The 11,828-nt window shown below is 47.5% G+C and overlaps 1 protein-coding gene and 2 long non-coding RNA genes across 4 annotated transcripts; all 3 read right to left on the reverse strand.

Annotated features, from left to right (window-relative positions):
• Nucleotides 1–1,686: 1,686 nt before the first annotated feature.
• LOC127926956 (translationally-controlled tumor protein homolog) lies at nt 1,687–9,894 on the reverse strand. The gene is made up of 6 exons (XM_052512587.1): nt 9,727–9,894; nt 9,218–9,291; nt 8,793–8,980; nt 7,367–7,472; nt 6,205–6,321; nt 1,687–1,907 (listed from the first exon to the last, which is right to left on the reverse strand). Exons 1-6 carry the CDS (start codon nt 9,752–9,754, stop codon nt 1,905–1,907), a joined length of 516 nt encoding a protein of 171 aa, XP_052368547.1. The 5' UTR covers nt 9,755–9,894; the 3' UTR covers nt 1,687–1,904.
• Nucleotides 2,918–4,012, reverse strand: LOC127926957 (uncharacterized). Its single transcript, XR_008125665.1, has 3 exons — nt 3,657–4,012; nt 3,190–3,247; nt 2,918–2,953 (listed from the first exon to the last, which is right to left on the reverse strand). It is a non-coding gene; the product is annotated as an uncharacterized LOC127926957 (long non-coding RNA).
• Nucleotides 6,915–7,353, reverse strand: LOC127926958 (uncharacterized). Of its 2 annotated transcripts, none has more exons than XR_008125667.1 (2): nt 7,200–7,353; nt 6,915–7,067 (listed from the first exon to the last, which is right to left on the reverse strand). It is a non-coding gene; the product is annotated as an uncharacterized LOC127926958 (long non-coding RNA). The 2 variants fall into 2 exon arrangements; XR_008125666.1 differs by having other exon boundaries at nt 6,915–7,110.
• Nucleotides 9,895–11,828: the final 1,934 nt, after the last annotated feature.

Raw genomic sequence — 11,828 nt, forward strand, 5'->3', positions numbered from 1 at the left:
ACCAACACAGTATGGACCCATCAGAACCAAATGTTAACCAACAGTATGGACCCATCAGAACCAAATGTTAACCAACAGTATGGACCCATCAGAACAGAGACCAGAACCCAATGTTAACCAACACAGTATGGACCCAACAGAACCAAATGTTAACCAACAGTATGGACCCAACAGAACCCAATGTTAGCGACCAGAACCCAATGTTAACCAACAGTATGGACCCAACAGAACAGGGACCAGAACCCAATGTTAACCAACAGTATGGACCCAACAGAACAGAGACCAGAACCCAATGTTAACCAACAGTATGGACCCAACAGAATAGGGACCAGAACCCAATGTTAACCAACAGCATGGACCCAACAGAACAGGGACCAGAACCCAATGTTAACACAGTATGGACCCAACTGAACAGAGACCAGAACCCAATGTTAACCAACAGTATGGACCCAACAGAACAGGGACCAGAACCCAATGTTAACACAGTATGGACCCAACAGAACAGAGACCAGAACCCAATGTTAACACAGTATGGACCCAACAGAACCAAATGTTAACCAACAGTATGGACCCATCAGAACAGAGACCAGAACCCAATGTTAACCAACACAGTATGGACCCAACAGAACAGGGACCAGAACCCAATGTTAACACAGTATGGACCCAACAGAACCCAATGTTAACCAACAGTATGGACCCAACAGAATAGGGACCAGAACCTAATGTTAATCAACACAGTATGGACTCAACAGAACCCAATGTTAACCAACAGTATGGACCCAACAGAACAGAGACCAGAACCCAATGTTAACAGAGTATGGACCGAACAGAACAGAGACCAGAACCCAATGTTAACCAACAGCATGGACCCAACAGAACAGGGACCAGAACCCAAGGTTAACACAGTATGGACCCATCAGAACAGAGACCAGAACCCAATGTTAAATAACACAGTATGGACCCAACAGAACAGGGACCAGAACCCAATGTTAACACAGTATGGACCCAACAGAACAGGGACCAGAACCCAATGTTAACCAACAGTATGGACCCAACAGAACAGAGACCAGAACCCAATGTTAACACAGTATGGACCCAACAGAACCAAATGTTAACCAACAGTATGGACCCATCAGAACAGAGACCAGAACCCAATGTTAACCAACACAGTATGGACCCAACAGATCCCATCAGAACAGGGTTTCCTGACCCTCTGCCCAGGGACCAGCAGATATGTCACACATCTGTTGTTGCCCCACGGGCTTGATAAGTGGACCAATGGAATCATGTGTTCTGGTTCAGGGCAACAGCTATGAGACGTCTGGTGCCCCCCGAGCAGAGAGGTCTGGTGCCCCCCGAGCAGACGTGACCCCCGAGCAGAGACGGGGGGACGGGAGGTACTGTATCAGAGTGAACGAGACGGCACACAGAGGACGGTTGGACGGCCAACAGGCCCATTTATTTCACAACATAGTGTCAATGAGTCCTTTACAGTTGTGTGAGAGAGCAAGGTGGGAGCTTTAATGCAGCTGGACATCTGATGGGAGTCAGCGCACACAGCAGCCTAACCGGCCATCCACGGTGGTGGGGGGCGGTCCTGACCGACGACCGTCCGTTTAGAACAGGGCCTGGCACTCTACCCCGGGAGGTCAGATGGGGGACGAAGAGAAGGTGGGGCCCCCAAAAAAATAAAAACTTGGGATTAAAAGAAAGACAAGTCTGTTCCAGGTGTTGGGAGGGATACAGGCAGGGGGCAGTCTGTCCATGATCAGGGGCGGCGGAGACGGTAACAAGCAGGCAGGGCAGGGGTCAGTCTGTCCATGATCAGGGGCGGTGGTAGCTATGGTAACAAGCAGACACGCTCCCTCCGGTCCAGAGGCACTTCTGTTAGACGTCCGGATGGTTTACTGCAGAGAGGAGACAGAGGAGACACTATTACCCACGTGGAGATGGACAGAGGAGACACTATTACCCACGTGGAGATGGACAGAGGAGACACTATTACCCACGTGGAGATGGACAGAGGAGAGACACTATTACCCACGTGGAGATGGACAGAGGAGAGACTATTACCCACGTGGAGACGGACAGAGGAGAGACTATTACCCACGTGGAGATGGACAGAGGAGAGACTATTACCCACGTGGAGACGGACAGAGGAGACACTATTACCCACGTGGAGATGGACAGAGGAGAGACACTATTACCCACGTGGAGACGGACAGAGGAGAGACACTATTACCCACGTGGAGACGGACAGAGGAGAGACTATTACCCACGTGGAGACGGACAGAGGAGAGACACTATTACCCACGCGGAGACAGACAGAGGAGAGACACTATTACCCACGCGGAGACAGACAGAGGAGAGACACTATTACCCACGTGGAGACGGACAGAGGAGAGACACTATTACCCACGCGGAGACGGACAGAGGAGAGACACTATTACCCACGCGGAGACGGACAGAGGAGAGACTATTACCCACGTGGAGACGGACAGAGGAGAGACTATTACCCACGTGGAGACGGACAGAGGAGACACTATTACCCACGCGGAGACGGACAGAGGAGACACTATTACCCACGCGGAGACGGACAGAGGAGACACTATTACCCACGCGGAGACGGACAGAGGAGACACTATTACCCACGTGGAGACGGACAGAGGAGACACTATTACCCACGTGGAGACGGACAGAGGAGACACTATTACCCACGTGGAGACGGACAGAGGAGACACTATTACCCACGTGGAGACAGACAGAGGAGACACTATTACCCACGTGGAGACGGACAGAGGAGACACTGATTACCCACTATCCATACAGAAGTGAATCAGTGGTGCCAAGTAAACACCACGGTCAGAGGAGAGACGGCCCTCTGTCTGGGCAGTACCACCTCGGAGACCATGTCATCCTCTCCTCTATCCATACAGCCACTCAGTGGTACCACCTCTGGTAAACACCACTATCCATACAGTGTGGAGACCAGAGGAGAGACACTCTCCCATCTATCCATACAGCCACTCAGCCACTCAGTGTACCACCTCTGGTAAACACCATACCTCTATCCATACAGACAGAGGTACCAGTAAACACCATTGACCCTCTCTATCCATACAGCCACTCAGTACCACCTCTAAACACCATGTGTTCCTCTCCTCTATCCATACAGCCACTCAGTACCACCTCTGGTAAACACCATGTGTTCCTCTCCTCTATCCATACAGCCACTCAGTGGTACCACCTCTGGTAAACACCATGTGTTCCTCTTCTCTATCCGTACCCACGTACCACCTCTGGAAACACCATGTGTTCCTCTCCTCTATCCATACAGCCACTCAGTGGTACCACCTCTGGAAACGGACAGAAACACTATCCATACAGCCACGCGGAGTGTTGGTAGACACTCTCCTCTATCCATACAGCCACTCAGTGGTAGACACCTCTGTTAAACACCATGTACCACCTCTGGTAAACACCATGTGTTCCTCTTCTCTATCCATACAGCCACTATCCAGTGGTACCACCTCTGGTAAACACAGGTGTTCCTGTGTTCCTACAGCTATCCATACAGCCACCAGTGGTAGCCACTCAGTGGTACTGGTAAACACCATGTGTTCCTCTTCTCTATCCATACAGCCACTCAGTACCACCTCTGGTAAACACCATGTGTTCCTCTCCTCTATCCATACAGCCACTCAGTGGTACCACCTCTGGTAAACACCATGTGTTCCTCTCCTCTATCCATACAGCCACTCAGTACCACCTCTGGTAAACACCATGTGTTCCTCTCCTCTATCCATACAGCCACTCAGTACCACCTCTGGTAAACACCATGTGTTCCTCTCCTCTATCCATACAGCCACTCAGTACCACCTCTGGTAAACACCATGTGTTCCTCTCCTCTATCCATACAGCCACTCAGTACCACCTCTGGTAAACACCATGTGTTCCTCTCCTCTATCCATACAGCCACTCAGTGGTACCACCTCTGGTAAACACCATGTGATCCTCTATTCTATCCATACAGCCACCAGTACCACCTCAGTAAACACCATGTGATCCTCTCTCTATCCATACAGCCACTCATGGTATCACCTCTGGTAAACACCATGTGATCCTCTCCTCTATCCATACAGCCACTCAGTGGTACCACCTCTATGTAAACACCATGTGTTCCTCTCCTCTATCCATACAGCCACTCAGTACCACCTCAGGTAAACACCATGTGTTCCCTCCTGAATCCATACAGCCATCAGTACCACCTCTGGTAAGACCAGAGCCCTATAGAAGCCACTCTTCCCGGGGAAAGTCAAGGGAATATTTTCATGTAGCATCCTTTGCAAACCCAGAAGTCACGGTGAGGAACCCAGGTCTATCAGATGAATGCATGGGCTTAGTATTCAGACCAGGTGTGCCTAGAACCTTATATAAGTAGCACCCTATGTATAGTACCAGAGTCCTTTGAACCCTATTCCCTATATAGTACACTACTTTAGACCAGAGCCCTATAGAACCCTATTCCCTATGTAGTGCACTACTTTAGACCAGAACCCTATATAGTGCACTACTTTAGACCAGAACCCTATGGAACCCTATATAGTACACTACTTTAGACCAGAGCCCTATAGAACCCTATTCCCTATATATAGTGCACTACTTTAGACCAGAGCCCTATAGAACCCTATATAGTGCACTACTTTAGACCAGACCAGAACCCTATAGAGTACACTACTTTAGACCAGGGAACCCTATATAGTACACTACTTTGGACCAGAAACCCTATTCCTACTTTAGACCAGAACCCTATGGAACCCTTTATAGTACACTACTTTAGACCAGGGCCCTATAGAACCCTATTCCCTAATATAGTACACTACTTTAGACCAGGGCCCTATAGAACCCTATTCCCTATATATACACTACTTTAGACCAGTACACTACTTTAGACCAGGGCCCTTTAGAACCCTATTCCCTATATAGTACACTACTTTAGACCAGGGCCCTATAGAACCCTATTCCCTATATAGTACACTACTTTAGACCAGAGCCCTATAGAACCCTATTCCCTATGTAGTACACTACTTTAGACCAGAGCCCTATAGAACCCTATTCCCTATGTAGTACACTACTTTAGACCAGAGCCCTATAGAACCCTATTCCCTATGTAGTACACTACTTTAGACCAGAGCCCTATAGAACCCTATTCCCTATGTAGTGCACTACTTTAGACCAGAGCCCTATAGAACCCTATTCCCTATATAGTACACTACTTTAGACCAGAGCCCTATAGAACCCTATATATAGTGCACTACTTTAGACCAGAGCCCTATAGAACCCTATTCCCTATATAGTGCACTACTTTAGACCAGAACCCTATAGAACCCTATATAGTACACTACTTTAGACCAGAGCCCTATAGAACCCTATTCCCTATATAGTGCACTACTTTAGACCAGAGCCCTATAGAACCCTATTCCCTATATAGTTCACTACATTAGACCAGGGCCCTATAGAACCCTATGTAGTACACTACTTTAGACCAGAACCCTATAGAGTACACTACTTTAGACCAGGGCCCTATGAAACCCTATTCCCTATTTATAGTACACTACTTTAGACCAGGGCCCTATAGAACCCTATTCCCTAATATAGTACACTACTTTAGACCAGGGCCCTATAGAACCCTATTCCCTATATAGTGCACTACGTTTAGGACCAGGGCCCTATAGAACCCGATTCCCAGGGTTATAGTACACTACTTTAGACCAGAGCCCTATAGAACCCGGGTTCCCTAATATAGTACGCGCCAGACTACTTTGCCAGACCAGGGCCCTATAGAACCCTATTCCCTATATAGAGCACAGACTTTGGACCACGCTGCCATATGGGACAAAGTGATTCAAAATCACTGAGGGTTCTACGCGCAGACTAATAGGTTCTACGCGCCAGGAAAATCCTGGGTTCTACGCGCCAGACTAATCCCAGGGTTCTACGCGCCAGACAAAATACGCGCGCCCCCGGGTTCTACGCGCCAGACTAATCCCAGGGTTCTACGCGCCAGACTAATCCCAGGGTTCTACGCGCCAGACTAATCCCAGGGTTCTACGCGCCAGATAAATCCCAGGGTTCTACGCGCCAGATAAATCCCAGGGTTCCCACAGAAACAGCCACGTCAGTCAGAGGGGATGGTAAACTTACGTATTTCTCGATCTCGATGCCGTCCTTGAAGAAAACGAAGAAGGGCGTGACCCCGTCCTCGCGGTAGTCTAGCAGGCCGATGGCGCCGTCACAGTTCATGGACTCACCGGTGAAGAACTGAAGAAGAGGAGCAGGTCACGTGATCAACAGGACGTACAAGGAGACACTGTTCAGTCATCGATTCATACAACGAGGAAGAGATTCCTTCTTTTGGAACAAACCACACACACACACACCAAAGCGTAAGCAAGCGACTTGACAACGTACTCCAGTAAAATACAGATGTTAGTGTCATAGGTCACAGCCTCTAAAGGTGTCCTGAGATCGTCACTGTTTCATTGGTCACAGCCTCTAAAGGGCTGAGACCTAAACCAGCCCTGAGATCATCAGTTTGTCCAGTGGCTATTTTAACCAGACCTCATCCATCCAATATAAAACAGTGTCCATTTTAACCAGCCCTCATCCTCCAATCATCCATTTTTCCAATATAAAACAGTGTGTCCATTTTAACCAGCCCTCATCCATCCAATATAAAAAAACAGTGTGTCCATTTTAACCAGCCCTCATCCATCCAATATAAAACAGTGTGTCCATTTTAACCAGCCCTCATCCACCCAATATAAAACAGTGTGTCCATTTTAACCAGCCCTCATCCATCCAATATAAAACAGTGTGTCCATTTTAACCAGCCCTCATCCATCCAATATAAAACAGTGTGTCCATTTTAACCAGCCCTCATCCATCCAATATAAAACAGTGTGTCCATTTTAACCAGCCCTCATCCATCCAATATAAAACAGTGTGTCCATTTTAACCAGACCTCATCCATCCAATATAAAACAGTGTGTCCATTTTAACCAGCCCTCATCCATCCAATATAAAACAGTGTGTCCATTTTAACCAGCCCTCATCCATCCAATATAAAAAAACAGTGTGTCCATTTTAACCAGCCCTCATCCATCCAATATAAAACAGTGTGTCCATTTTAACCAGACCTCATCCATCCAATATAAAACAGTGTCCATTTCCACACAGCATCAGCCGTTGGGCACATCCCAAATGCCTCCCCATTTTCCCTATATAGTGCACTGTATATGGACATTGGAAAGGGGGGGGCATTTGGGACCCGGACATGTGGTGGTGGGGGGGGGGATTCTCTCACCTGGTATTTATCGAGGTTTCCCAGGATCATCTTAACAGCTGCTGGAGCGCCTGCCATGAAGGCCTGTACCCTCTTAGAACCCTGCTCCTCCAGCTTGGCCTTGACCCTGGTGGGGGGGACGGACGGACAACTGTGTTACATTCACTACATTCCCCATCAGGCTGCCTGATACTCCCAGAAAACAGAACCCTGCTTGCTCACTTGTTAGTTTCATTACCCATATTTTACCTGGGTAAGTTGACGGAAAACATTTTCTCATTGACAGCAACGACCGGGGAACGTTCACAGGGGAGATTCCCAGAAATGGACTGAACCATGTCGACCCGTGGGGGTCGGACAGGTATTTACACCCCTTTAGACTGGACTGAACCATCAGGCCCGTGGTCTAACAGAAAACAGAACCCTGACCCCTGTTAGTTTCAACAGGTATTTGGACTGAACCATGTCGACCCCTGTGGTTTAACAGGTATTTAGACAGAACCATGCCGAACCTGTGGTTTAACAGGTATTTAGACTGGACTGAACCATGTCGACTGTCCCTGTATTTAGACTGGTTTAACAGGTATTTAGACTTACCAGGTATTTAGACTGGACTGAACCATGTCGACTCCTGTGGTTTAACAGGTATTTAGACTGGACTGAACCATGTCGACTCCTGTGGTTTAACATGTATTTAGGTGAACCATTACTCCCTGTGGTTTCCGGGTTTAACAGGTATTTAGACTGGACTGAACCATGTCGACTCCGACTCCCTGTGGTTTAACAGGTATTTAGACTGGACTGAACCATGTCGACTCCCTGTGGTTTAACAGGTATTTAGACTGGACTGAACCATGTCGACTCCCTGTGGTTTAACAGGTATTTACACCCCTTTAGACTGGACTGAACCATGTCGACTCCCTGTGGTTTAACAGGTATTTAGACTGGACCATGTCGACCCCCTGTGGTCTAACAGGTATTTAGACTGGACTGAACCATGTCGACTCCCTGTGGTTTAACAGGTATTTAGACTGGACTGAACCATGTCGACTCCCCGTGGTTTAACAGGTATTTACACCCATTTGAGACCCATAATGGAACGATCCGATGAGTCATAGCAGGCCATGTGTGTATCAGTTACCAAAACCCCTGGGTGTCACCGGAGAGAAGTTGCCCAGGCTTGTCAACATGCATTTTAAAATAGACAGTTGAGTCGGATTTGCCGTTTAAATATCACTCTCGTCCTGTTACTGGCGTTGGGACAGTAAAAAGGTTGTTGGATCAAATCCCCAGAGTTGACAAGGTAAAAGAAATAAGAGTTTTTAAAATGTCATTCTGCCCCTGAACAAGGCAGTTAAACCCACAGTTCCCAGACAGGTCATAGGTGTAAGTAAGAAATGTTTAATTAAGAAAAACATGTGTTAGATGAGATGCCAGAGACACTTACGCCTTCATATAGCCCTTGATGTAGCTCTGGTAGGCCTTCTTGTTGTAGGCCGAGGTCTCCTGCAGTTTGCTGTTGAGCACAATGTCGACTCCACTGACTGTGGACGCTTCGCTACCCTCATCGCCCCCCTCTGCAGAGGCGTTGGCGCCGATTAACGCACCGTCGACGTCCTCCGATCTGGAAGTGAGCTGAAACGGGAGATCCTGGTTTTAGGCGAGCAGGCTAAACGGTACACCGGTATCAACACGTCACCGTAGTCAACTAGCCCAAAGCCGAAATGACGTTAACATAACCCTCCTGTATTTTGAAGTGAGTGAAATAAATGGAATAGCTTGACAAGTATGCTAACAGCTAAGTAAGATTACCGTTTTTTTTTCTTCAAATACAGTTAAGTAACTTAATAGTGGACGGGATTATTAACGTACCTTTCCCTGGACCTCGTACAGCATCCCGTCGCAGACCTCCGTGATTTTGTAGACCTCGGTGAACAGCTCATCTCCTGAAATACATCATTATTAAACCAACGCATACCCAAAACGTGGGAGTTGAAACGGTAGATAACTAAAAATCAGCTGTTTACGGTAGAAAAAAACAGGACATTTAGTACAACTTGTTACCTAGTAACGCCGGTAGGCCTCGCTAACTAACTAGCAGGGAAATGCTAACTCTCCGGTAAAGCCTAAACACAGTCTATCGGTTTACTCCGTTATACAGTACAGAGAAAATGTACAAATTGGATCTATAACGGTACAGAATACCATGGAGGAATTACGAAGTTTGTTATTTTTATAAAGTAATTTCCACATCGTTGGCACAAAGGGCGGTAGACACTTCCGGTAGGCCCCAAAAACTAAAAACACAAATTCAGACCAACACAAAATATATTTATAAAATAAATAATAACAGAATATTGATAATATAAACGTTAGATTACCGGTGATGATATCCTTGTAGATGATCATTTTTGTTGGGTTGTGAAAAGCGCCGTGACACGGGAAGATGTTTTTGGATCCCTTACCCGTCTCAGGACTCGTTAGGAGGGAAAAAGGACAGAAAACAGCCGTTCCTCAACTTAGATAGCGGCGGGCGCTGGTGACGTCACATCCGGTCCCCGGCGCCCCCTCGAGGACACGTTGCAGGGTGCCGCTTCTCCCCGGGTGCCTTCTCCAGCCTGCGCTTTTTATTTTTTTTGTTTAGTCTTATTATATATATATATATTGTTTAAAATATTTATTATTATCTTTATTATTTTATAGTTTTTTTTTTAAACGTTTGTTTATTTATTTATTTATATATGTATTCTTTTGTTCCCCTTTATTCTTAAATTATTTTTAAAAAATCATTTAAATTATTTTTTTAAAATCATTTGAATTATTTTTGTATCTTTGGTTTTTTTGTCTCAGGTTTTAAGCAGCGTGGTGTTGGCGGGTTTACGTTGTGTTGGCCACCCCTTTTAATTTATTTATTTATTTTTATTTCACCTTTATTTAACCAGGTAGGCCAGTTGAGAACAAGTTCTCATTTACAACTGCGACCTGGCCAAGATAAAGCAAAAGCAGTGTGACAAAAACAACAACACAGAGTTACACACAAACAAACATACAGTCAGAGAGCTTCTGGTCAGCGGGGTGGTGGCACCGGGATCCTCATCTCTCCCAAGTGGTCTTTCTCTCTTTCTCCCTTACCCATCTGTCTATTGCCTCCTTTGAATTCCATGCTGTCACAGTTACCAGCCCTTTCAAGCTTAACATCCTTATCATTTATCGCCCTCCAGGTTCCTCGGAGAGTTCATCAATGAGCTTGATGCCTTGATAAGCTCCTTTCCTGAGGACGGCTCACCTCTCACAGTTCTGGGCGACTTTAACCTCCCCACGTCTACCTTTGACTCATTCCTCTCTGCCTCCTTCTTTCCACTCCCCTCTCCTCTTTTGACCTCACCCTCTCACCTTCCCCCTACTCACAAGGCAGGCAATACGCTTGACCTCATCTTTACTAGATGCTGTTCTTCCACTAACCTCATTGCAACTCCCCTCCAAGTCTCCGACCACTACCTTGTATCCTTTTCCCTCTCGCTCTCATCCAACACTTCCCACACTGCCCCTACTCGGATGGTATCGCGCCGTCCCAACCTTCGCTCTCTCTCCCCGCTACTCTCTCCTCTTCCATCCTATCTTCTCTTCCCTCTGCTCAAACTTTCTCCAACCTATCTCCTGATTCTGCCTCCTCAACCCTCCTCTCCTCCCTTACTGCATCCTTTGACTCCCTATGTCCCCTATCCTCCAGGCCGGCTCGGTCCTCCCCTCCCGCTCCGTGGCTCGACGACTCATTGCGAGCTCACAGAACAGGGCTCCGGGCAGCCGAGCGGAAATGGAGGAAAACTCGCCTCCTGCGGACCTGGCATCCTTTCACTCCCTCCTCTCTACATTTTCCTCCTCTGTCTCTGCTGCTAAAGCCACTTTCTACCATTCTAAATTCCAAGCATCCGCCTCTAACCCTAGGAAGCTCTTTGCCACCTTCTCCTCCCTCCTGAATCCCCCCCCTCCCTCCTCCCTCTCTGCAGATGACTTCGTCAACCATTTTGAAAAGAAGGTCGATGACATCCGATCCTCGTTTGCTAAGTCAAACGACACCGCTGGTTCTGCTCACACTCCCCTACCCTATGCTCTGACCTCTTTCTCCAGATGAAATCTCGCGTCTTGTGACGGCCGGCCGCCCAACAACCTGCCCGCTTGACCCTATCCCCTCCTCTCTTCTCCAGACCATTTCCGGAGACCTTCTCCCTTACCTCACCTCGCTCATCAACTCATCCCTGACCGCTGGCCACGTCCCTCCCGTCTTCAAGAGAGCGAGAGTTGCACCCCTTCTGAAAAAACCTACACTCGATCCCTCCGATGTCAACAACTACAGACCAGTATCCCTTCTCTCTTTTCTCTCCAAAACTCTTGAGCGTGCCGTCCTTGGCCAGCTCTACCGCTATCTCTCTCAGAATGACCTTCTTGATCCAAATCAGTCAGGTTTCAAGACTAGTCATTCAAC

Source organism: Oncorhynchus keta, unplaced genomic scaffold (genome assembly GCF_023373465.1).
Source record: "Oncorhynchus keta strain PuntledgeMale-10-30-2019 unplaced genomic scaffold, Oket_V2 Un_contig_871_pilon_pilon, whole genome shotgun sequence".
Taxonomy (NCBI): domain Eukaryota; kingdom Metazoa; phylum Chordata; class Actinopteri; order Salmoniformes; family Salmonidae; genus Oncorhynchus; species Oncorhynchus keta.